Here is a 27,500-nt window from a genome sequence, read left to right as displayed (position 1 = left end):
CTCAAATAAAATACACCAGTGCTTGAAAAATGAGTAACCGATAATTTTGTGGTCATTTGGATACTAAACATGAAGGGTAATGACGGTATGAAGGCAGCGGTACATTACATACATAGATCCGTAATCGAAGGGTAACTGATGTTAATACGCTATTGTGTTCTTATAAAGGCAAAGAAACAAAAATGAAACATAAACAAGATGCACTTTCATTAGGGAAGTAAAAAGAAAACGATAGCTTCGTATACATTCTGACAGCAGACCTTAAAGGGGCATACGGCATTAGAGCAGGTATACATTAACATGCCATGATCAGTAATTAGAGTATAACTGATTTTAAAATACAATGTTGTTTTCTGACACATGAATAAAATACACCCTTGTCAGGAGATTAAGGAGCAAATAATTTTAAGTCAGGCAAGCCTTAAAAAAGAACACATTACAAAAGGGGTTATAAGAATGAGAACCTTAGAGTACCTTATCTTGGGTTTTATTAGTAAACGGAAATGTCTCGTTGTGTGTGTGTGTGTGTGTGTGTGTGTGTGTGTGTGTGTGTGTGTGTGTGTGTGTGTGTGTGTGTGTGTGAGAGAGTTCTGTTTGCAGGCCCCAATGAGCCGCATGGGGTTATCTGGTCTTTGTGGAGCTCCAGACATTCTGGAGCCAGGTGTGGGTGTAAAACTGGGTTGCTCATCGGTTAATTGAGGAGTAGATGTAGAAATTTAGGGTGCCTGGGACATGAAATCTAAAATGACTGGTACAAAACGCTACACATCATTTAGGAGATCATCAGGTGAGATGATCAGGTGAGATGATCAGGTGAGATGATCAGGTGAGATGATCAGGTGAGATGATCAGGTGAGATCATCAGGTGAGATCATCAGGTAAGATGATCAGGTGAGATCATCAGGTGAGATGATCAGGTGACATCATTAGGAGAGATGATCAGGTGACATCATTAGGAGAGATGATCAGGTGAGATCATTAGGAGAGATGATCAGGTGACATCATTAGGAGAGATGATCAGGTGAGATGGTCAGGTGAGATGATCAGGTGACATCATTAGGAGAGATGATCAGGTGAGATGATCAGGTGATCATCAGGCCCCAGCTTGAATCTTAATCCACAGGTCTTGCAAGAAAATGTTATTAAAAATTCTTCTACTTGAAGATTTCCAGCAGCACACAATCCCACAGCAGGATGCAGCCACCATCACAGTGCTTCTCAGCAGGAGCAGTGTTCTTCACACTCCAAGCCTGAAGCTTATGCACTGACCCTAATGCCCTGTAATGACCAGTAATGATCAGCTCTGTCATGATGATGCTCTGCTCAGTAGGAGCTTGTATGGAGATGAAAGAACCTGATGCCTTCAGCTCCAGGCTGTGTGTTCTTCTGAACAGTGTCTTACATGCAGGTGTTCCTCAGGAGGAACCTGACTGATAGAACTGGTGCATTTCCACTGCTCGTCTTATAACAGCTGTGCTTCTGAAGCTAGGTTCTTAAACACAGCCATATGTGCTCTCCAAATGACCCCCACATGACCAGTAATGGCCTTTCAGGAGCTCTTCAAAGTTCTCACATCTACTCCAAAGTGAGAACCCGCTGTGGAATGTTCTAGATCCACAACAATATGTAGGCATGTTTGTCACAGAGTGTGTGTCATGTATAAGTGTGTGTGTGGTGTCTGTGTTTCTGTTTGTCGTGTGTGTATCAGGTGTCTGTCTTTGTGTTTGTGTGTCAGATGTGTGTATTAGATGTCTGTGTCCGTGTGTGTGTGTATCTTGTGTTTGTGTTTCTGTCTGTCAGGTGTGTGTGTTTCATGTGTGTGTAACGTGTGTGTGTGGGTGTGTATCGTGTGTGTGTATCGTGTGTGTGTCATGTGTGTGTGTGTATCTTGTGTGTGTGTCATGTGTGTGTGTGTATCATGTGTGTGTCATGTGTGTCAAAGAGGGCAAGAAAGAGTTGTAATGTAGACACCTGAGAGCTTCTGGAAGATGAGACCTTCATCTGTGACTCTCAGAAGAATATTATCTGGGTGTCTGAACCGGCGGTGAGTGTGAACACTCGAGTGTGAAAAGGAAATGATTTAAATATGTAGCAGCATTTTAAACTGCAGTCCTGCAGCAGCACCACTGCAGAGTTCTCTGATATGAGCTGGAGACTTCCTTCATCTTCATCTCATCTTCAGCAGCTGTCTGAGGGACAGAGATGGGGCACAAACGTCCCTGTTTCTGTCTCTCTGTGTGTGTTCTCCATGACACCAGGGGGCAGTAGTGCGATGGTGTTGTCCAGCTCCTGCTGTGTGAGCTGCATCACCCTGGGGTAAAGAGGAATCTGGGCTTTTTGTCAGCGTTTGTGTCCCAGACTAGAAGCTTTTGGAGTTTATTGTGTGTCCATGAGCTTTAATTTGCCTAATGTACTTGATAACGTGGTTTAATTGGATTAGGTTCCTCCTGGCTGGAGTTTGTGCCAGATCCCATCTCTGAAAGGAGAAGTTGTTCTACACGACCATCAGGGTTACAGAGACCGGTGAACCACACCAAGAGCCGTTCTCTCCTCAGGGGCAAAACTTGGAATGGTGCTTCATTTGTACAGAAATGACTGGGCTGCCCCAAATCCCTCCAAAACTGCACCGGAAGTAAGAAAAGAACCCACACCAGCATGATGGAAGCTTGAGATCTGGTGTTAGAGTGTGTGTGGGAGATGATCTCTGTGGGAGATGATAACCACCGCTAGATCTTTGCTTGTCTACCACATGAGCTTCAAACCATTTGCTATAATGTTCTATGGCCTGAGAAAACTTTCCAGGAAGACATCCCATAATAAAAGCTTCATCTAACCCTGGTGGTGTGGGGGATGTGTGTGAGAAGTCTTTGGAGATGTCTGACTGTAGATTTGGGGGAAGCTTAAGAGGTTTTACTGCTGCTGGGTATCGTAACTAGCACAGTGTCCATCAGTACGCTGCTTTGGGTGGTCAACAGTCCCAGCTGTCTGACGGGGTTCTAGTCAGAACCTTAACTAAGGACGAAATGCTCTGTGGCAGAGGAACAAGAACCCATATGACCCTTTAGACCAGAAGAACTAGAGTCAGAACATGGTGTGGACATGTGGATGATGTTGTTGACACAATGAGTCCTCAGGCCTGATGAGTGATGGAGTAGGGAATGCTTGACACCACACCTCTGGGGCTCCTCCTTCCTAAAAGCTTCAGACGGTCAGATTCGATATTAAACTTCACAGCTACAAGCAAGCGAGTGAAATGTTAAGCAGTCTGTAAAGGACAGGGCCTGATTGCCTCTGCCAGGAGGTTGAGGGAGATTTTAGGTAATGACCAACAGATTGCATGACATTAGTTTTGAAATAGATTTAGCATGAAGGTGTTCAGGACATTAACTGTTAGTGTGCCAGCTGTGGTGTAACGTGCCACTCTACAGTGCCACTACAGCTGTGGTGTAACGTGCCACTCTACAGTGCCACTACAGCTGTGGTGTAACGTGCCACTCTACAGTGCCACTACAGCTGTGGTGTAACGTGCCACTCTACAGTGAAACACCAAAAACATGCAGGATGTTCTAGAATACGGCTATTAAACTGCCTGTGAGGAACATAATAACCCTAATCATTTAACATTGTTTAGATATATTTGGCATCGTGGTGTGTGCTCTCTCTCTCTCTCTCTCTCTCTCTCTCTCTCTCTCTCTCTCTCTCTCTCTCTCTCGGCCTTGTTTCTGTTCTGTTCTGAAGAAACTAGCTCAGTGCCAAAAGCTAACACATGAGAGCCAACTTATTATTGCCAAGAAATTATTCTTACTAAGGAACCCAGGATGGTCAACTTTGAGTTCAGCATCACCGCACACTTCAGCCACACACACACACACACACACACACACACACACACACACACACACACAGCAGCACTGTCTATCATGTAGATAAGTGAACATGCAGACATTTGTTATCCAAATTTCCACCTTAGAGTTCAGTCAAGTTGAGAGTGATGTTAAATTTTAAATAAAACTTTAACCAGAGGTACTACAATACACACACACACACACACACACACACACACACACACACACACACACACACACACACAAATATCTTTTATGTGTCGTGTAATGTGTAATAGGCCACACCCACACGTACGCATACAAGACTGTGGTGTTTAAAGCGAATGAGAGAGATGAAGAGAGACACAGAGACTCTCCTGTGTGAGACTACACAAGGCATTGTGACCTCACCTTGTATTGTGTAGGTATTGTTCCTGTTGTGTATGTGACCGGTATCCCTGTTGTGTTGGTCCTGTTGTGTATATGACCGGTATCCCTATTGTATTGTTCCTGTTGTGTATATGACCGGTATCCCTGTTGTATTGTGTAGGTATTGTTCCTGTTGTGTATATGACCGGTATCCCTATTGTATTGTTCCTGTTGTGTATATGACCTGTATCCATATTGTATTGTTCCTGTTGTGTATATGACCGGTATCCCTGTTGTATTGTGTAGGTATTGTTCCTGTTGTGTATATGACCGGTATCCCTATTGTATTGTTCCTGTTGTGTATATGACCGGTATCCCTATTGTATTGTTCCTGTTGTGTATATGACCGGTATCCCTATTGTATTGTGTAGGTATTGTTCCTGTTGTGTATATGACCGGTATCCCTGTTGTATTGTGTAGGTATTGTTCCTGTTGTGTATATGACCGGTATCCCTATTGTGTTGTGTAGGTATTGTTCCTGTTGTGTATATGACCGGTATCCCTGTTGTATTGTGTAGGTATTGTTCCTGTTGTGTATATGACCGGTATCCCTATTGTGTTGTGTAGGTATTGTTCCTGTTGTGTATATGACCGGTATCCCTGTTGTATTGTGTAGGTATTGTTCCTGTTGTGTATATGACCGGTATCCCTGTTGTATTGTGTAGGTATTGTTCCTGTTGTGTATATGACCGGTATCCCTGTTGTATTGTGTAGGTATTGTTCCTGTTGTGTATATGACCGGTATCCCTATTGTATTGTGTAGGTATTGTTCCTGTTGTGTATATGACCGGTATCCCTATTGTATTGTGTAGGTATTGTTCCTGTTGTGTATATGACCGGTATCCCTATTGTATTGTGTAGGTATTGTTCCTGTTGTGTATATGACCGGTATCCCTCACCTCGTTTATGTTGTTGACCAGTGAGAGAACCCTGAATGTCACCAAGCGATACACTGATCCATTGTAGTCCAGCAGGGAAAGGCGCGGCTGATGTTGCGTGAGAACTTGTGGCCATTTTGCTTTACATATATTGTACTTGATGTGTAGCTTTTGTGTTGTGCAGATACTGTTTTGAAGGTTAGATGTGGAACATGAGCAAAGATGAACGAGACACAATTAGTTAACCCAAGCACCAGTAGTCCGTAGGCACCCGTCTGTCTGAGAGCCATGGTTAAAAGTTAGGAGAATTTGGTACACTGCTTGTGAAGAGTCTATGTAACATTCTGACCACATTTTGTCCTTCCAACACTGTAGCACCACCACTGGGTCTCATTTGGGGCTAATTTAGTAATACTGTCCCCCCAGAATTGAGAAGTAATGACATTAACTTCTATATCACTGGTCCCCAACCTATTTTTCGCCGCGGACCGGTCAATGTTTGATAATTTTACCGCGGCCCGCTGGGGGTGGGGGGTGGCTATACAATTAAAGTAAAATTAATAATTTTACTTTAATTGTATTTAACTCACTACAATGCTAACTCAATGAGAACCCTGAGCTTGTTTCTTTACAACGAGACGGTTCCATCTGGGGTAACAGGAGACAATGACACCCGAAGTGTGTCGCTTATGTCCTGTTTATTCCGTTGTTTTGTTTCGGTTGCTATCACTGCAGAAAACCCCCCTTCACACAGATAGCATGTCGGAAATAGGGATGTAAAACATTTTTGCTAATTTGTGGGTTAAATTTGAGCAAACACAATATACACGTACACCAAGCACTGTTAAACATGACAAAGTACCGGTGAACAGAGAGAAGAGCGATACACACCTTCTCTCTCCACCAAAGCTACAACACCACTGCCGCTCGCAGCCGCTCAGCTCCAGACGTCACCTAAACCCGGCCAGATATCATGATATTTCGCACATGCGCGGTATCGGTGCGGCTTTAGGTGACGTCTCTCAGCTCCCGGTTAACCTCTCGTCCATGGAAAGCCGCACAAACCCGAGAGAAATACACCACAGTAAATAAAATGGGAATAATTTAATGTTCCTTGGGCGGTACCGGTCCACGGCCCGGGGGACCACTGTTCTATATGATATAAATTTCTGTCAAATGAGACTTTCTGCCATTTTGGATTTTGTCAAAAACGTATATAGAAAACCAAAAAAAAATTTTTCTGCTACTCCAACAACAAATTTTGTCCAATAGTCACATGGAAGTAATGAAGTAAGCGTTAGTGTATCTCAGCGATGACTGTGTGTACTGACATAAAATAGACATCGATTCTATTCCATCCGTCAGACATCTTCAGGACCGTGACCTGAGAAGATGTAACAGATTTTTGACACATGACAGATTTGCCAGCGTCACCTTGAGACCTGTCTAAACAAGTGTGGAGTGGTGTTGTAGCCATCCAACACGCTGTTCTACAGACATTACTCAGTGTAAGACAAATATAAGTTTAGTGCACAAAGTTTAACCCTCTGACTATGATGATATTACTGTATACTCTGGGCATCCACTTTGTTTTATTAGAACTGGGGAAAAGTGAGAATGTTTGAGTGGTGATTGGGTGGATTGCATCATAACACGCCAGTCCTCGGGGTTCGGAGCCCAGCGGGATGCTGAAACTCTGCTCACTGTTTCGGTTATCTTGGCATTAATAAATAAGAACAAAACGTGATTTCTGATGCTAAGGTTGAAGTGTCTTGCTCTCTGTTATTCATGCCGACGTTCTTCCCTCCTCAGGGGCTGTAAAAATCAGCCCACACACACTTTTCTCCCAGGCCTTCCAGTCTGTTCATGCTAATGTGTAGTGTAATTGAAATGTGCTGCGACTGTAAATCTTGCTAATAACGCTAATCCTAGCTACATACAGCAGGAACCGTGAGACATGCGTAGGTGGGGACATGGGGACATGGGGGCGTTAAGACAGTCGGTCCCTCCCTCCAGTTCATACCTTCACCACCAGGCAATCACGATCTGCTTGTCTGAACGATTCACTTGATAATTCGTATCGTGTTTGTTCATCATCTTAAGCGTGCCACAATAGCATCTCTGAGTGAGTAAATGTGCCCTAAAGGATCGAGGAAGACAGATAAAGGAGGCCTTGTATAAACCTCCACAGTTTTCTATATGCCTTTACTCTTCTATAAGTCTTTTTTGTTTAATTTTTTTTTCTGACAGAAAACGACCTCACAGGTGATGACAAACCTCTACAGCATGAAGGAGAAAGACACGCTATGCTAATTGTGGCCTTGAAGCCACGTGTTGCTGAAAGTGTTACTTTAATGTCACGATTTAAAGCTCAGCACTTCTGTGCTGTGGACGTCTATGACCCCAGGACCACACGCTGATTTCAGATGTGATTAGCATTTCCTGCTCCACCCCGACACCACCCGCTAATTATAGCCTACATCTGGACTCGGGCCAAACGGTGCATCGTAGCAATGTAACTGGCATCGTGTGCACTGATGATGATGCTGTGATGTCAGAACTGTAATCTTTTAGTATTATTATTATTATTATTTAAACATTTAATCTCATGGTGCTCCAGTACAGTGTTTGTGTGCGATGGCTGCAGGAGTCCAGCAGGGGGAACCAGCTCCTTATTCATCTTCATATCAGGGACACAGGAAAATGAGAGCAGCTTGGAATCACTCACTTCTCCTTCATCTGCATCTCCAAACACCTCCTTTAGAAGCAGATATTCCTTCATCTGATGTGTGTGTTAAAAGTGATCATTAAAAGGAGCCATTATTGAGTGTGTTCCTGTTCCCGAGCCCCCGAGTCATCCAGCACGCTGTTCTCACTGCTCTGAGATGATGAGATCCTCTCAAAAATATCCCTTTGGTGGAAGTTAACTTTCTACAGAATGTGTGGTGCAGCTGTGTAGAAGATTCCAGATTTATTTTCATTAGGCTGAGCTTTTGGTTTGAGCAAAGGCAGAAGGATTCCTGTGGAGTGTCACTTTAACCCCCTTCACACACCACACACACACAGTCGCATCCTTTGCTGTCCTACAGTCGTCATTTTGAATGAAGGACAAAGGCTGCTAGGAGTTAGCTGTTAGCTGAAGTAGCTCGTCTGCCGATCCGGCTGAAAGGCTGTCAGTTTGTTCACACAAACTGCCATCATGTTGATTGTGACTGTAATAATCACCAGGACTAACTAGATCACTTCTTTCTCTTTCATGTCCTGTGTGATGTCCTGCACACCTGAACAGGTAAGCTCTTCCTTTCCCTCATTCTCTGTGTAGGCTGCTGTAACACTTTATGTAGGCTGCTGTAACACTTTATGTAGGCTGCTGTAACACTTTATGTAGGCTGCTGTAACACTTTATGTAGGCTGCTGTAACACTTTATGTAGGCTGCTGTAACACTTTATGTAGGCTGCTGTAACACTTTATGTAGGCTGCTGTAACACTTTATGTAGGCTGCTGTAACACTTACCTCAACGTATGATCTGTAACATGTGGTTGTAGCTAACTGTGATGTAGCTCCATAGCTCCATACACTCACCACAGTGATCTGTGTTACCTCCTCCCTATCGTTTCAGTCACAGGCACTTGTAGGTGTGATGTTGAGATGAGCACAGCTCAGTAATGACCGTTTCAGTCTAACAACCAGTTCTGTAACGTCACTTTGTCAACTAACACACTTTCAGCCTCAGGACTCGACTCTGTTTAGGAGTCGACTCTTTCAGCCTCAGGACTCGACTCTCTTACTTTAGGAGTCGACTCTTTCAGCCTCAGGACTCAACTCTGTTTAGGAGTCGACTCTTTCAGCCTCAGGACTCGACTCTCTTACTTTAGGAGTCGACTCTTTCAGCCTCAGGACTCGACTCTCTTACTTTAGGAGTCGACTCTTTCAGCCTCAGGACTCGACTCTCTTGCTTTAAGAGTCGACTCTTTCAGCCTCAGGACTCAACTCTGTTTAGGAGTCGACTCTTTCAGCCTCAGGACTCGACTCTCTTACTTTAGGAGTCGACTCTTTCAGCCTCAGGACTCGACTCTCTTGCTTTAGGAGTCGACTCTTTCAGCCTCAGGACTCGACCCTTTCGGTGCCAGGACCCTGACCCGCCTCGTGTTATTGCTCTGTGGTACTTTTGTCACTGAGAACAGTGAGGCACTAGGGGCGCATGTTCCTTTGTCACAGTGTGCTGCCCTTTTGCCAAAGGCGTGTGTGTGTGTGCATGTGCGTGTGTGCGCGTGTGTGTGCGCGTGTGTGTGCGTGTGTGTGTGCATTAGAGACAGATGGTAGCCATGGCAACTAGACAGAGGTAGTGTAGAGATGGCATTGATGGTTGTGGTTCATCTCTCTCTCTCTCTCTCTCTCTCTCTCTCTCTCTCTCTCTCTCTCTCTCTCTCTCTCTCTCTCTCTCACCCCCCCCCCCAACAGTCTCTACCAGTCTCCCCTCTCATTGCTCCTCTCAGCAGACCAGTAGATATGAGGTTAAAGTGAAAGGGGTTAATGTTAGATGAGACACAGATTCTGGATCATCCCCATAAGGGGGAGATAAATATGAGGACTGTAGCTGAAGCTATGCTGCTTACTGAAGGCCAGAGAGTCACACAGTAGTAAATATGTACTGAATGTGTGTCCCTTCCTCCTCCTCCACTCATACACACCTCCCCAGGAACAAGACTATTACATAGTTCACAGTGAGTTCATCTCTTCTTCCTTTCATACGCCTGTCTGTCCTCCTGTGGAAACTGATGTGGGGACAGAAGTAGTTGTGTTCAGTTTCCTGATAGAAGGGGGCGGTGTTCACCCAGGAGGTTACTAATCACTCCCCCATCATAAATGTGAGGAGTTATCTGCTTATGACTTCTTATTTTATTATATGTATACTTTATATATATATATATATATATATATATATTATATATATATATATATATATATATATATATATATATATATATATCTTTAAATATTTGATCGTTATTTTATTAATTTTATTACAAAGCACGTAGAGCTCCATTTAACATTGTTATTAACGAACGAGTGAAAAATGAACTGGACAAGATTTTCACATCAAACAAGCTAATAATAATAATTATATTTTTATTTAAAACAGAGAGAAAAAAACGAGTGATGATGTGATCTAGTCTTTCTGTCCATCTCTCTCCTGTCTGTTTCTTCTGCTGAATCCAACGACCTAGTTAGTTTCACAAAGGCTGTGTCGATGACCATTTAAACACACACACACGCACACACACACACACACACACACACACACACACACACACACACACACACACACACACACACAGTGTAACTGACGCTAGCAGAATAACACATTATGAGTCATTGTGATCTGAAGGCAAAGCATTTGATACTCACTGGGGTATGGTGGTGTGTGTGTGTGGGTGTGTGTGTGTGTGTGGGCAGTAACCTGTGTGCCAGTGGCGAACGATGTATCGGCGTGTGTAACCTCAGTGGGGTAGCTGTGTGTATAAACCTGTGTGTAGTGTTCTGGGCATGCTCAGTTGGAGCCTCACACCACAGAGACGCATGCGAGGTGCAGCTTGGAGAAGCTCTGGAAGCAGCGGCGGCATTTCTGTTCCGTCTTCGATCTGTGAGTCTCTCTCTCTCCCTCTCTCTCTCTCTCTCTCTCTCTCTCTCTATCTCTATCTCTCTCTCATTCTCTCCCTCTCTCCGTCTCTCATTGTGTTTGCTGGAGATAGTCTGCCAGATGCTTGTGGTGTTTGTGCTCCGAGTGAATAGAGAGCGAGCTAATTTTGATGCGCACATTCACGTGCTCACACACACACACACACACAGACAGACACACACAGACAGACACACAGACACACAGACAGACACAATCACACAGATAGAAGGAAACAGAATGCTCCTTTTTTCCTCTCGTTGCTTCTGGTTTGATGGAGCTCTCAGACTGGATGTATGAAGGGAGCTTTATTAATGCTAGGCGTTTGTGTATTGATGATGCTGAGGATAATGATGATGATGATGATGATTGCTGAAGGACGCAGCAAAATCCTACATGTACTAAAGGTTAGATGTGAATAATATAAGCTGGGAATGTGGATTGTATCTCTTTATACTCCTCGTGTGTACATTAGGTTGTGCAGATACACTTACACTCCTGACCTCACATGTGACGTAACCTACAGTGTCGTGTGAAGCTTGTGTCATAAACTCAGCTCATAGAAACACACACACACACACACACACACACACACACACACACACACACACACACACACCTTGTGATGAGCCCCTACAGGAAGATATATGTAGGACAACACACACACACACACACACACACACACACACACACACACACACACACACACACACACACACACACACACACACACACACAGTCTATAAGCCCAGGAGGCTGTTATGTAACCCTTAGCTCCGTCCCAGCCCTTAGTGCTTAGTGAAGATCTGTTGAGTAAATGTTCAGCTATCTAACACTCAGAACTCTGTACAGCCACACTGAGCAGAAAAGCATGTCAGAAACACACACGCACACACACACATCTGTATACATGTTGCACAATGACTGTATGAGTTAATACCCACACCACAGCAGGCTGGACCAATCAGATCTGTTTTAGTTACACAGTGCTTAGCTGACTAGCATGATTGTTGTATTCTGATGCAAGTTAATGGCTTGTGCAGGGCTGCTTGGCTCGTGTGCTATCGATTCTGCCCTGATTATCTGTGGTTTGGCTCAGAGAGCAGCACTTAATTACCATCTCAACCATTTACTCCATAATGAGGTCTGTGTGGAAACCAGGAAGAAATTCAGCGTAATACATAAGAAAACCTTGTGGAGTTAAACAGGAGGCTTAAGCGATGTGAGCATGGAGCTGAGCTACATGGAGCTGCACGACTCGACACACAGCAGCCGGGGAAGTGTTGATGTACAGAGTTACATAAGTGTCTGTCACATCTGAGCACGCTCAGAGCCACAGCTATACGGACGCCTATGGACCTTATGGAAGGAGAACACCGTATAGACGGCTCCATGTGGGTCAGGGCGCGAGCTTTATCTGCTGTTTATATCCAGACAGACAGAATTAGACCGCTGAGAAGTCTCTCCTCATTGGGGTCTCCAGATTTGAACACAGGAGAGGGAACTGAACTAAAAGTGTGCCAGTGGCTGTCACTTTATGATGAATGAATGCTAAGCCACCTGCAGCTCGTGGGCTGAGCCTCATATCCTTCACAGACCTGTGATATGAGCCTGAAGGAAGCGCTCAGAAACACCCTGCACATTTCATTTAGATCTGAAGCCTGTTGTGCTGGTTGTTTACCTCGGCTTGGATGGTGGCCAACGTCAAACTGGCCCCGAGCTTTCACCTTTTTTTTGTTGTTGTTGTTTTTCAATGGTTATTTGATGTGATGAATGTCTTCCTGATTTTTCATGGAGCACACACACACACACACACAAACACACACACACACACTGCGAGCTGAAACAAACCTGGACCTGCCTTTATTTAGATTAGTGACAGTTTAGAGAAGCAGATGAACAGAAAGACTTCCTTTCCTCCACCTTTCCTCTCTCTGCTCCGTTCTGTGCAGTAGTTGGAGATTCGAGTGTGTTAGCGTGGAGGTCCACAGGGCCATAGTGCAAGATGGAGTCCAGCAGGAGTCTCGTTCCCTCAGCTCATTACTGATCAGATCATCAGACGTGTACAGTAAAGGAAGGAGTACAGTAACGTCTCTGAGCTCCCTTTGCTTTGTTCTGCTGTATTTACACTCGAGTACTTCATGAGGAAGCTGTGAGGATAAAAACTCCCCAGCACAGGAATATCAGTGGTTTAGTGTGTGAGACGCTCCCTGTCTTCACTGTGAGTTTACAATGATACTACGTCGTGTACATGGCCTGTAGTGTGGTGTATCAGCTACAGCTCGGTGTTTGTGTGTCTCACTTTGGGTCTGATAAAAGAGTCTGTTAGGAAAAAGAAAGGAACGCTCTTCATTTCAGTTAATAGCTCAATGTTAGAAACATATTTATTGCCCTTATCTATTAAACTGGCTTCCAAAGTGTGGGATTTGCTCACAGGACAATGATCTGGCTTTTTTTGGGCAGACCGAGATGGAGGAGGAGGAGGAGGAGGAGGAGGGAAGCAAAGCTGGCTATTAAGTGACAAACATGTGTGTTCTCTTTTCTCATAAAGAACCTAATGCTTCAGATGAAACATGACTTAAAGTGCAGGATGTAATGTAGTGTACAGTAGGAGGAATGTAGGAGTGGTGCTAGTGGTACTTGTGATGGTGGTACTAGTTGTAGTGGTGTTGGTAGTAGTGATGGTGGTACTAGTTGTAGTGGTGTTGGTAGTAGTGATGGTGGTACTAGTTGTAGTGGTGTTGGTAGTAGTGATGGTGGTACTAGTTGTAGTAGTGATGGAGATATTAGTTGTAGTAGTGATGGAGGTATTAGTTGTAATAGTGATTGTGGTACTAGTTGTAGAAATAGTAATGGCGGTACTAGTATTAGTGATGGAGGTATTAGTTGTAGGGTGTTGGTAGTAGTAGTGATGGTGTTACTAGTTGTAGTAGTGATGGAGGTATTAGTTGTAGTGGTGTTGGTAGTAGTGATGGTGGTACTAGTTGTAGTAGTGATGGTGGTACTAGTTGTAGTAGTGATGGAGGTATTAGTTGTAGTAGTGATGGAGGTATTAGTTGTAGTAGTGATGGAGGTATTAGTTGTAGTAGTGATGGAGGTATTAGTTGTAGTAGTGATGGAGGTATTAGTTGTAATAGTGATTGGTACTAGTTGTAGAAATAGTGATGGCGGTACTAGTATTAGTGATGGAGGTATTAGTTGTAGAGTGTTGGTGGTAGTAGTAGTGATGTTGGTACTAGTTGTATTAGTGGTGGAGGTATTAGTTGTAGTGGTGTTGGTAGTAGTGATGGTGGTACTAGTTGTAGTAGTGATGGAGGTATTAGTTGTAGTGGTGTTGGTAGTAGTAGTGATGTTGATACTAGTTGTATTAGTGATGGTGATACTAGTAGTAGTAGTGGTGGTGGTGGTGGTGGTGGTATTAGTTGTAATAGTGATGGTGGTTGTAGTAGTTGTATCATTGATAGTGTAGTAGTAGAATTAGTATGTTAGGAATAACAGAATAGTGGAAGTAAATAGTTGTAGTCGTAGTTTCAGTTGTTGTAGCTCTGGTGGTGGTAGTATTATGGTGATACTGTAGTAATGGTGGTGGCAGTAGTTAGAATGTTTGTGGGAGTAGTTGTAGTTGTAGTACAGTAGTAGTTGTAGTGAAGTTATACAGTAGGAGAAGTGGTGGTGGTGGTGGTAATACAGTACTATTTATGATCGTTGAAGTGGTACATTACTAGTAGTGATGTAGTTACAGTAAAGGTGGTGCTGTAGTTAGACTGTATTTAGAAGCAGTAGTAATAGTGTAATAGTGCGTATTAGCATTAGGAGCGGTTCTAATTTGGTCCTTTATTCATTTCGTGGCACACATGGCCTTGTGTCCTCTGGGGTTTGTGTGATAACGTTTGCAATGCTTATATTTAAGGTTCATGAAAATAAATCTACATAAATGAATACATTTACTCTAAAACTACAGTTTAAGAGAGAGCACAAGGCAGGTTTTGTGTCTCAGGGCAGAGTTTTACATTCGTGGATTAACACCAGATTAAAGAAAAGGTTTTGGAGCCTCATTTGCAAAGTTAGCAGGAATATTGAGGATTAGGATTAGCTCCAATCCTGTCAGAAACGGTGTGTGTGCATCCGGGGCTTTTAAAGGCATAACTTATGGAAGAGAACAGTTAATAATTTAAACAGGAGTCTTAATTCACATCTAATCAAACTTTTACACAAGATGTCATCTGATGTTTTCTTTTTAGCGCTGAAAGGGAAGTCTTCCATCGTTCATCCTGCAGTGGTGTATAACGTATCTAAAGCAGGATATGGTGATGTTTCAGTACCTTAATGCTACTTTTCTGTCTCCTATCTAACAGGAGTAGTGACCTGTGTGTAGGATGGTCCTGGTTAATGATGTTAATAGACCACAGTTTACCAGTATCTCCCTGTTAGGGGCAGGGAATTGGAATGGATACAAAAACATTTATCAAGCAGAGCTCAGATGATTAGCAGATTTGATGGTGCTCCGAATAGAAGGTCTTCTCAGACTTCCTGCTGGTGTTGGTACACTCTGTACGATTGGGGAGAGATATATGTGTACTGATTACTATAGATTGTGTGTGACAGCGATGTGAACTGACTCCTACAGACACATTCCTGCACCTTTCAGCTATCATCATAAAGTCTTATGTAAGATCTGAAATCTAACATCTAATCTAATCTCACACGCCTACATGGTTAGATCTCCAGAGTGTCTCCTTTCCATCCTGAAGCTACCTTGAATCTTGTGTATTATAACTCTGTGTTTATGTAAGTGGGTTTCGCAATCCAACCCATGCTGATGCCATGTTGCAGACTTCATGTAACCACTCGGTTTTATAGAAAAGTTCAACCTTCAGGTCTCTTGAGCTTCTGAATTTCTCTAGAAGCAAAGAGGTGGTGATTGGCTTCTGGACTGTGGCCACCCGCTCTCTCTGACCATTATGGAAGTGTAACGAGTGGGCAGTATTCATTTTATTCGAAAAAAAAATAAAAAAGCAACTTCCCCTTCTTTTGAGCCAACCACAGAGCGGTGGTCCTGTGTCATGGCAGACCGGAGTTCATGTGTAATATGTCAGCTCTGAAACTCAGGCTAACGAGGACTGACTGCTCTACCTAGAGAAATACTGGCCCTGGAATGAAAATACCTAAAAGACACAAGAAATGTATTAAAATATATAGCACACACTCTGCAAGCATGCTGACCATCTTCGTCCTTTTCTTTTTGGAGATAAACAAAGACTAAGGCCTGGGTGTTCGTTTCCTCACGTATGCAACTGCCATAAAGATTGTAACACCAGAAAAATTCAGTTCCCTGCATCATGCTGAGTACAGTATCAGGACTGCATGAAAAACATGGCAGGCTGGAAGAGTGTGAATCATGCCGTATGCTCTCTGAGAGGTATGAGAGGGCTGCTCTGTGTGGGTGGAGAAGAGAAGAAGAAGGATGCATGTCCCACTCAAACTGAAACTGGACATCCAAGAGCTGTGGCATGGGAGTCACCTGTACAAGTAGGCCAAGTGACTCCTACACACATTTACATAGCTGTAGACATGGCATGCTTGAAATGTGGAACATGTAGTCTGTTAACACACTAATATACCACCACCACCACCACCACCACCACCACCAGCCTTCCCACTGACACAAAGCAGCCAGAATCTATAGAATCATCACCAAACTCTGACCATCTGCCATGACCCTACCGGCCACTGCACATACTGTTCATGGCTGACAGGAATGCGACCTGATGAGGTCTTTACCCTTTGGAGCCTGTCCATCTCGGGGCTTCGTTGTGTTGTGCATTCGCGCCCTGATTCTTTTACATTTTCAGGACTTTAGCGATCCATCAAGCTTGAACATTCATATACAGCAAACCCATTGTTGTGGTTCAGGGATGCAAGCAAACCCACCTTCCTTAAGATTTGTCTATGGTTGCAGTTCTATTAATGCCTTGTTTTCACTTCAGGACTCAAACTTCCTGTTACATTCCGGACAGATTCTGCTCAGCGTGTTGTGCCATCTTGTGGACACGTTCAGATCTGCACTAGGGCAGCAGAGCATATTTCTGAACATATAGACCTAGATATAAAGTTCTATATAAAGAATGCAACAGAAATGTGCATCACTTCTTACCGTAACACTGCATGGTTAGTGCAATGGTGTATCGCAGGTATGTACAACAACAGCTGGACAGCTCAGAGTATACAGGCTGATGCATGGGGGTGGGGGATTTCCAGACTTTTGCATCCACCTTTCTAAACTATTTGTGAGTTAGTTTGCTTGTATACACTGAAGACGACTGGATAACTCTTGTCAGCTAGCAGTGGCATTCAGAACGTCAGGAGTGTGTGATTCACTGCTGCAGCATCGTCCACATTCTATACATCATTAGAAGCTCTCAGGCCTGCCTCCATCTCTCTCTCTCTCTCTCTCTCTCTCTCTCTCTCTCTCTTTCAGTCTCTCTCTCTCTCAAACAAACACTCTTGCTCTCATTCTCTCTGGCTTTTTAAGGGCTTGTTGTGTTCTGGCATGTGTATAATGGGGAGGATTACAGAACTCCACAATGTGTAGAGCAGGTTGTGTAATTGTGACATTACACAATAGCAGAATAAATACTGAGGAGGAGGAGGGGGAGGAGGAAGAGCGTGAGGCCATACCCATTACCAGATGTTTTGCTGATGTTATCTCGTTCTCTTAGTCAAAGGCATACAGTATCATTTACTGCACAGTTCAGCTAAACATGTTCACTTTTAACCTCTTAACGGAGAAGTTCGTGGCCGATGCCTTGTCTCCAGCCACAGGGGACAACCCTGTACTTTTTACTCAGCTTGTCGTATATAAGCAAATTCACAGCTTGATGGTTTAGAGCTGGACCCCCCCCCCCCCCAGAGGTGACCTCTGTTGTTCTTCTCTCAAAGGTCAGGGGAAATCTAAATACCCTGTCTGCATTTAAAGCTGTTAAATAATAGAAGCCAGAAGACTAAGCCGCAGTTGTTTTGTGCTTAAATAACCATAATTACATTAGGAAATAAAAACCAACTGTGTCCAAAATGTTCCACTGTGACTCTGAGGCTCCTGACACTTTCTATTTGCATACTTCAGTTGAACTACTGCACAATTTGTCTTGGCACAGGATGTTCTGTAGGCTGGAACACAAAACGATGCCTTTTACAGTTCACTTGTCAGAGTCAGGCCCATCACCGGAAACCATGGTAACTCTAAATGTTGCCGGTTCATCTCAGCTTTCAGGGCAGGATGTGTTGTGACCGTCAGCCTCCAGCCTGGAGAACTGTCAGGTCACCTTGAATGTCAGCGGCAGCTGGTCCATGAAGATCTCGCTACTCCAGCAGCTGCCTTCCCTCATGCTCTACTGAGCTTTCTATAGATACAACACACTGGGCTGTGAACTCTTCCACAACTGTGGGCTAGAACGGCAAATAATAACCTAATGCACACAAGAGACATCTGTGTGGTATCACCATCAGCCCACTTTAGGGTATCTGTGTGGTATCACCATCAGCCCACTTTAGGGTATCTGTGTGGTATCACCATCAGCCCACTTTAGGGTATCTGTGTGGTATTACCATCAGCCCACTTTAGGGTATCTGTGTGGTATCACCATCAGCCCACTTTAGGGTATCTGTGTGGTATCACCATCAGCCCACTTTAGGGTATCTGTGTGGTATCACCATCAGCCCACTTTAGGGTATCTGTGTATACCTTATGGTATGAACAGCAATCTCATGGCAAACATGATCTAAATGGGGCAATGCTCAACAGTGAAGTGTGATTCACAGCAAAATGTGTAAAGACTGGCAAGTCTTATACAATCATGTTCTTTTTTGTTGTTGTTGGTGTATTTTAGCTTAACACAGACCGTTACCTCTCATGTAACTCCTTTGTGTAGCCATCCACCTTGGAGAAATATATCATTACAATTTTATTGTGACTCATTGTGTTTACCCTGTGCTGAAACACAGAGTGTTTACTCCCATGAAGACACCTCCCTATCTGTAAGCTATGAGGAATCACTGAAGGGTTTGATGAGTATAAAAGTCATGTAAATTATATGCTGTGGCCTTCAAACTGGCCAGATGTAAACCTTTTGAACATGCTCTCAATAAGAGTCACCAAAATTCACCAACTAATATATTTTGAATGACCATTGATTATAAGACATCAACACCTTACCAACATTGGCTCTAAACAAATGGATGGTGAGTCGACTGTGAGATGCAGAGCACATTTTATTGTTAGCACATTTATTATTATACTCTACATTTTATTTTATTTTTTTCTTCTCTTACCCCCCCCCTCTCGCTCTCTCTCTCTCTCTCTCTCTCTCTCTCGCTCTTGCTCTCTCTCTCTCGCTCTTGCTCTCTCTCTCGCTCTCTCGCTCTCTCTCTCGCTCTCTCTCTCTCTCTCGCTCTTGCTCTCTCTCTCTCTCTCTCTCTCTCTCTCTCTCTCTCTCTCTCTCTCTCACCCTCCCACAGTCACAATGAGCGGAAAGTGACCTGCAAACATCCGGTCTCTGGTGCACCATCACAAGACAACTGCATCTTTGTCGTCAACGAACAGTAAGTGTTTGCTCTCTCTGTATCTCTTTCTTTCTCTCGTTCAGTTATCGGATGGCTAGAATTCTCTCATTTCTGTACAGGATATTGACTGGGGTGCATGTAGTGAAGTGAGTTTAATACCAGAATTTTACTGAGCTTGCACAAACCCAAACCTGTCTGATTTAGACACATAGAGTAAGGGTTCATGGGTAAAGCTGAATTGCCACAACCAGAATCTGAGGGTCTTTTTACACCCGGTCACTTCGTGTGTTGTCTCTGATCCGATATCTATCTGATTTGTTAAAACTGTCCCGTTTACATCAGGCCACATAAACGCGTCTCAGCGAATCGGATATCGATCCGATCTTTCTACTCCCGCTTAAAATGCTAATATATTTGACCTCATTTCCGGGGTAATTGTAACAGAACACACTTTGGTGTGCGCGGTTTTCAGAACTCGATCAAAAAGTAGACGTAAAAACTGGTTATGATGTTTATGCTACAAAAAACAGCGTTTACTGTTTGCTGCGTTTTCGCCGGCAGCAGCAGCGCGTTTTAAGCCCCGATGAGACGCCTGGGTGAAAGATCACCTGCGAGTGACGTAGTTCCGTTTGGGAGGAGTATAGCGCTGACGTATGTGGCTCGAACAACCCCATTCATTTACACCTGTCCAGTTTCAGCTGAAACGTGTCCCAGACCACCTCCTGAAGGGGTTTGTACCATTCAGACCTGGTCTTTTTACCATCGGATCACAGAAAACGCAGGAAGTGACCAGGTGTAAAAAGCCCCTGAGATATGTGCCATGCAAATCCTCTCTGCTATGCATAAAGTAAGCGACCGTTTGATCAGGATATATTTAGTAGCATTGGGTTTGGGACAAGAAACACTCATGCTGTCTCTTTTCACTCATTAGGCTCTCATTGGTCACATGTGCGAGCTTTATTTTTTAATCACCGGCCCTTAAAATGTTGTTGTGCATAACAGTATATTGGAAAGGATTTCAGAGTGTTTGAATCTCTCTGTTTTAGTGTTGAGTTAATAGCCCATATAAGATGCAGGCATTGATCGGAGGATCAGGGTTCTAGCCCCAGCACTCCCAAGGCCCTTAACCCTGCCGGCTCCAGGAGCACTGTATCATAGCTGACCCCAACCTCCTCAGTTGGGATATCCAAAGTAAAGAATCCCGCTGTGCTGTAATGTATATGTGGTGATAGTAAAGGCTTCCATGCACCCCCACCCACCCAATTCATTAATTCATATATCAAATCAAATCAAATTTTAGTTGTCACATACACAGAGTACGAGCTGCAGTGTCTGTCCGGTATTCAAGCATAAAAAGGAATGGAATTAAGGATAAGAATAAAACCGAAAGGATGTAGATAAATAACAAGTATAAACTATATCAAATCTATGGAAATATATCTGAATAATATAAATACATGTATATACTTAAATGCGTTGTATTGGCAGTACAAATATAAGAGCTTTTTATGCGGTCATCTCCCCATAATATTTAGCAGGTCTTAGAGGTCCAGTATTGTCGATGTAGATGAGCACAGCTGACAAAACAACCTTTAGGCTGGAGCTCAGTTTACATCGTCTCTATACGCTGTGCTACAGTTTGTGTAGCTGGTGATAGGTCTCAGTGTCTGTTTGTCTAAAACTGGTGTCACATCCTGATCATGAGACGAACACCTGGAGGGCACATTCACTAAATAAACTTCACAGATGACTCTCAAGCACATAAAGCTGTTATTCTTCTCAGTGTGTCTGCTGATTTCTCACCAGGTCTGTAAGTGTTCCACACAAACACCAATAACATGTCGATTGGGTAAAAGGAGACATGACGAATCACATGATGAGATGTATTTATTAATATTATACGTATTAGGTATTGACGGGTGTTGCCGTGGTTACAGAAATGGGCAGTAAGAATGACTCGGGTGCTGAAATTATTAGGGCGAAACAATCAGATTAGGTTTGCGGTTTGAGATAAAATGATGAAATAAATCAAGGTGGCAATTGATTAATAGACAAAAGATCATTGTTTATGACTAAATGAATATCGTTACATCACAAGTAGCAGCCAACGGCCTGCCAGAACACTACGGTGGACACGTGTTGTGTGTGTCCTCATTTACAACCAGTTCCTCTACCTCTGGTCCAAACGGAGCTGCACCACTCAGTGCAGCAGACGTGTAAATGAGATTACTTCTCATTGTTCTCACTTTGCTAGAGGATGTGTGAGAGAATCAGAACAGTGTCATTTGGTCGTGTCACCTTTCACAGGAGAGGAGACGGTTCAGTGACACTGTTGTACTAAAGTGAAAGGTTTGTGTAGAATCAATAGCATTTTACATCCGGACTATTTAATAGGATAGACTGGATCTATACAGGTTTTTATAACCGTTAAACATGGCCACTGTGGTGTGTGTGTGTGTGTGTGTGTGTGTGTGTGTGTGTGTGTGTGTGTGTGTGTGTGTGTGTGTGTGTGTAAAAGGCATAAAGGACTCTGAAACAGGACGAATGTGGTGATGAAAACTACCCTTTTTGGGCAGAACATCGGGCACTCTGTCTGGTGAATAACATCACATGTCTATTATTACCCCTATGGTGAAGCATGGTGGTGGAAGCCTCATGCTAAGGTGGTGTTTCTCAACAGCAGGGACAGAAGAACGCAGCCATGTGCAGGAACATTGTTGAAACCTCCTCCAGAGAACACAAAACTCCGACTGGGCCGACAGGTGACCTTTCAACACGACGGTGACCCTGAGCATACAGCTGGAGTGGTTATGGCCATGTCTCTGAATGACCTATGCATTGCTCCGTATTAGACGAGCTCTCCTCAGCCCTAGAGTTCAGCAAGTGATGTCAAATCAACACGGCTGCTCACACAAAGTTCTTCTTCCCATTAAACGAGTTCTAACTTTTATGCAGTTAGATTGTATTCCCTTGTTTGAATCTATAACTTTTTCTAACAGAAGTACGAACATGGACGTGTCTGTGTGTTGTTCACTTTTTGTAGCATTGTGCTACTCCCATGTAGCACTGGCCCAGTATTTCATTCTCAGGGCACGGACCTGACAAATTGCCCACTTATTGCCTTTGGCGCTGTTCTCCCAATCATTTTGATCAGGTTTCAGGTCCCTTGTGATGTACGAGTCTGGTACAGCGGTACACTAATGGAAACATCGGGAACCTGAGCACCAGAATGCTGTATTGCTAAGACAGAGGCAGCGCGTACAGTACGTGTCCTCCTGCAGCACTCGCATGTGGTCACTGACACACAGATGGGTTGTAGGTCCAGCAGTGAGAGCAGCAGCATGACGGGAAGCTGTTCACTAAACTGTGTTAACAATATATTCTTTTCTCATTCTACACTCAGTCCCCCATCATAATAATGTGTAATAAAGGCCTTCTGCAGGTCTGTATTTTTTTTGCAATTTTATCAATTCTGTCTTTGCTCTTTTGTCCTCAGGCCAGCAACTAAAACACCAGCCAGTGAGAAGAAGGAAAGACCCACAAGCATCATGAGTGAGGCATCTAACTACACAGGAGGCTCAGACTACATGACACACCCAAGCAGTCCAACAACCAGAGTGTGTTCTGTCTCTCTGTCTCTCTGTCTCTCTCTCTCTCTCTCTCTCTCTCTCTCTCTCTCTCTCTCTCTCTCTCTCTCTCTCACACATCTCATCACTTGTTGATATGGATGATGTGCAACCTCTCCGTTTTGTTTTCAGCAATCAAGGTCATCTAAAAAAGTTCACAATTTTGGCAAGCGGTCCCACTCCATCAAGAGAAACCCAAACGCTCCAGTAGTCAAACGCAGCTGGCTTTATAAACAGGTAGAGCTGACACTTTACCTCACGAGTGCTTTAGCTTACGGTGAACTTACCTACCCAGTAACAGCTAAGACATGAACATAAGACATGACTGGATTTACGTAGCTCAGTAGCCACATGGCATGACCTTGTGCTCCTACAGGACAGCACAGGAATGAAGATGTGGAAGAAGAGGTGGTTTGTGTTGTCTGACATGTGCCTCTTCTACTATAAAGGTGAGGTTTCTATCTATCTATCTATCTATCTATCTGTTTGTCTATCTGTCTATCTATCCATCCATCTGTCTGACACCAGACAAGCATCTCAGACCAGTCGTACGGCAGGCATCAGAAAGATGGGCTGATCTCCCAGCTCTTACAGCCATGAGAACTCCTACAATGTCCTGATACAGTGTTTTCTCTCCCTAGATGAAAAAGAAGAAGGGATCCTCGGGAGCATCCTTTTACCCAGCTTTCACATCTCCCTGTTATCTGTAGATGACCACGTAAGCAAGAAATATGCCTTCAAGGTCCGTATCGGTTGCTCATATTTTTTTCTACCCTCACAAACATTAAATGTTCACATTTGAATGTCATTTTATGTCTTTTTGTTTCTTCACCCGGAGCAGGCCACACACCCGAACATGCGGACGTACTACTTTTGCACTGACACAGCCAAAGAAATGGAGTCGTGGATGAAAGTGATGACCGACGCCGCGCTGGTCCACACCGAGCCCATCAAAAGGTAAAAAGATGAGCACCAGGAAACTGGCTGTGACACTTAAAGACAAAGTCGTTAGAATAAGGTCATTATACTGCGGCACACTGTGAACCTTCTGTGCAAAATCCATTCTAAAAGTCCAAGATCAGGCCAAACCGAGTTGTCAGAGCCGTGTGCGAGGTCCGGCTCCATCAGCGAAGGGGTTACATGGTTCACTGTAGACAGTAGAACGTAATTGGCCAATTTCTGTGTCTGCCTGAATGTATTTGGGAATTGATATTGACAGGAACTCGTGTTCCCCAAAGAGCTTCCTAATGATTTTTACTGAGCTAATGGAGGCTACAGCTTTCACTACAAAATGCTGCTTTTTGCTCACAACGTTCTTGTACTTGTTATTGCAGTCCGTGCAAAGAGCTTTTAGTTTTTATTTGGTCCAGGTAATGACTGTATGGTGTAATGACTGTGTGGTGTAATGACTGTATGGTGTAATGACTGTGTGGTGTAATGACTGTGTGGTGTAATGACTGTGTGGTGTAATGACTGTGTGGTGTAATGACTGTGTGGTGTAATGACTGTGTGGTGTAATGACTGTATGGTGTAATGACTGTGTGGTGTAATGACTGTGTGGTGTAATGACTGTGTGGTGTAATGACTGTGTGGTGTAATGACTGTATGGTGTAATGACTGTATGGTGTAATGACTGTGTGGTGTAATGACTGTATGGTGTAATGACTGTGTGGTGTAATGACTGTGTGGTGTAATGACTGTATGGTGTAATGACTGTGTGGTGTAATGACTGTGTGGTGTAATGACTGTATGGTGTAATGACTGTGTGGTGTAATGACTGTCTGGTGTAATGACTGTGTGGTGTAATGACTGTATGGTGTAATGACTGTGTTGTGTAATGACTGTGTGGTGTAATGACTGTATGGTGTAATGACTGTGTGGTGTAATGACTGTGTGGTGTAATGACTGTATGGTGTAATGACTGTGTGGTGTAATGACTGTCTGGTGTAATGACTGTCTGGTGTAATGACTGTGTGGTGTAATGACTGTATGGTGTAATGACTGTGTGGTGTAATGACTGTGTGGTGTAATGACTGTGTGGTGTAATTAAGTGCCAGAAATCATAGTGGCTGTTTCACCCCCGGTACACAGCTAATCCCAGTGCCCTTGGATGGGCTTTAAAGGCAAAACACCGAGTGAACCGTGAAAATACCTTCGAGGGAAACAGTATAGCAGACGAATCGTTTATCAGCTATGAAGTGCCAGTGTGTTAATTAACACCCCAGCAGAAATGTGGGAAAGCAGGGACAAATCACACCTTGGGCACAATTATTGTGCCTACGCATCAGACCAATTTCCTGGAGTAACAGTGGGTAGAATGGCCATAGTTCTGACAACATCCACGTCCATGACAGGACATAATGGAACGCTGTTAATAATGTTAGTGCAGTCTGCATTCTACAGACAGCTTTTGCACCCTGGACAAAATTGCCTCTGTGATTAATTCCATACAATGTAATATGATCTAATGTTTAATTCTTGCTCTGTGTCAGACTGGAAAACCTAAAGGCAGACCCATGCAGCCCACTGGAGATGAACAACATGTTAAATCACTGGGTTCTGACACAGCCGGAGATCCAAAATAATGAGAGGAACCGTGAGAGTGTTCAGCTGGAGGACAAGAAGCAGAAACATCTGGAGAAACAGCCCAGCATCCACCGAGAGAAAGAAAGGTGTGGCGTTCAAAAAGACCCCCAGAAGTACCACATTCAGAAACAAGGTGAAAAGTACGCTTTAGAGAAAGACGGACAAAAGTATCCGCTTCAGAAGGGCGGGTGCAGGTACGTGCTGCAAAAAGACACAGAGACATTTGGTATACAGAAGGATGGAGAGAAGTACGCCTCTACTCTGCAGAAGGAGGCTAAACGACATGACCACCAGAGAGATGAAGAAATCAACCTGCTGCAGAAAGAAATGCAAAGGTACATGCAACACAAAGACGGCGACAAGCATGCGCTTCCCAAGGACAGCGAGACACACGGCGTGCACAAAGACACTCACAAATATCTCCAGAAAGATGGAGGACGACCCGCACAGAAGGATGCAGAGAGGTCCAGGCTTCAGCGAGGAGAAGAAGAGAGGTACAGCTTGCAGAAGGATGGGAACGTGGAGCAACCACTCGCCAAAGCCGACAGTGTTAAGCAGCAGCCCGTGCAGGCGGTCACCATCACCCCAGCCGTGTCTTCCTCATGGCAGCAGAGCAGACTAAGCTCGGCTCCGTATAAAACCGCACAAGTTAACGGCTCCGGAGAAGAGCAGAGCCCCGAAGAAATGAGTAACACCATTCCACAAAGGACAACAGTACAGCCTCAGCAGCCGTTAGAGCCAGAGAGGAGCTTGAGCAGGTCTAATTCCATTCAGCTGGAGCAGTATTTTAGGACACATCGCACCAGGGTCCAAGACGATGACACTAAGAGGTACGACCTCTGATTCCCTTCTACTTTCATTCCAGCTCCAAAAACTATGTAGCAAAATAAAATAAAAAAAATCACAGATTTTACTTACAGAAATGTTTATGTTGGCTTCACACAGATGTATTACTTTAACATTAAATTAATCTCTTACACTTAAATTAATTAATTTCCTTTAGCTAAAGGCAGCATGTATGTGGCCATGGATATGCCTTGGGTTTTCTCTCTAATGTAGTCGTTGTTAATCACCACCCACCATTAAGCTGTCCCCTATCATAAAGCTGCTGCCTGTGGCTTCCTCTGAGACGTGAAGCCAGCCTACTCGCACCCTTCACCTTCTGCAGTAGTCTTCAGCTTATAAACACCGATGGGGATCTTCCCTCTTATCAGTGCTCACTGTGGCCGTAGGTCATGTTAGTGTGTAAGCTCTGTCTAACAGGGAATGTCTCCTTTAGAGAGTTTTATTCAGGAAGCCTTCTCTTGTTACCTGATGCTGATATTTTATCTTTGTTTTAGCATCACTTCATACCAGACTCTGCCCAGGAACATGCCTAGCCATCGGACACAGGTGGTGCCCCGCTATCCTGAGGGCTACCGCACACTTCCGCGTAACATGCTGCGGCCGGACAGTATCTGTAGTGTGGCAGGTTCCATGTACGATTGTGCACTGCAGCCCATGGCAGCAGAGAAGAGACGCTCTATGAGAGATGACACGTTGTGGCAGCTGTACGAGTGGCAGCAGAGGCAGGCCTACAGCCGGATGGGCTACAGCACACTGCCCAGCCCAAAGACTCTGAGCCACATTGCTGAGTCCATCCCGTCATCCCCCTCGCACGGCTCCTTAGCTTTGTACCAGTCCGTCTCCCCCAACCGGCCCTACAATCCTAGCACGTGCTCTGAAGTTTCCTCACCCGTGTTCCGTGGTGATGTCAGCATTGACCGGCGCCACCGAGCACACCTGGCTAAGGTAGGCACACATCTTACTGTCATCCACACGACTGTAGTTACATAATGGCTTAATATCCAGCACCGTTTTCTTTTCCTTACTGGGTTCCTGCTCTTTCGTCTCCTGCTCTGCTCTGTCAGTATGCATAC

At 44.1% G+C, this 27,500-nt stretch overlaps 1 protein-coding gene across 12 annotated transcripts in view; it reads left to right on the top strand.

Annotated features, from left to right (window-relative positions):
* Nucleotides 1-27,500, top strand: part of plekha5 (pleckstrin homology domain containing, family A member 5) — a 60,313-nt gene that overhangs the window by 20,988 nt on the left and 11,825 nt on the right. For 6 of the 12 annotated variants that reach the window (XM_027179160.2, XM_047803847.1, XM_047803854.1 and 3 more), the window contains exons 4-12: nt 19,325-19,408; nt 22,866-22,986; nt 23,128-23,232; nt 23,372-23,444; nt 23,637-23,737; nt 23,837-23,952; nt 25,488-26,411; nt 26,922-27,372; nt 27,492-27,500. The exon at nt 27,492-27,500 is cut by the window's right edge and continues 63 nt beyond it. In XM_027179160.2, the coding sequence (XP_027034961.2) occupies nt 19,325-19,408; nt 22,866-22,986; nt 23,128-23,232; nt 23,372-23,444; nt 23,637-23,737; nt 23,837-23,952; nt 25,488-26,411; nt 26,922-27,372; nt 27,492-27,500 (1,984 nt within the window). Of the gene's footprint in view, nt 1-8,397; nt 8,421-10,582; nt 10,778-18,673; nt 19,049-19,324; nt 19,409-22,865; nt 22,987-23,127; nt 23,233-23,371; nt 23,445-23,636; nt 23,738-23,836; nt 23,953-25,487; nt 26,412-26,921; nt 27,373-27,491 lie in introns of those variants that run through there. The other 6 variants (XM_047803850.1, XM_047803856.1, XM_047803855.1 and 3 more) reach the window with 4 other exon arrangements.

Source organism: Tachysurus fulvidraco, chromosome 19 (assembly GCF_022655615.1).
Source record: "Tachysurus fulvidraco isolate hzauxx_2018 chromosome 19, HZAU_PFXX_2.0, whole genome shotgun sequence".
Classification (NCBI taxonomy): Eukaryota; Metazoa; Chordata; class Actinopteri; order Siluriformes; family Bagridae; genus Tachysurus; species Tachysurus fulvidraco.
Note: the sequence above shows the minus strand (reverse complement) of the source record. Positions and strands in the feature narration are given on the sequence as shown.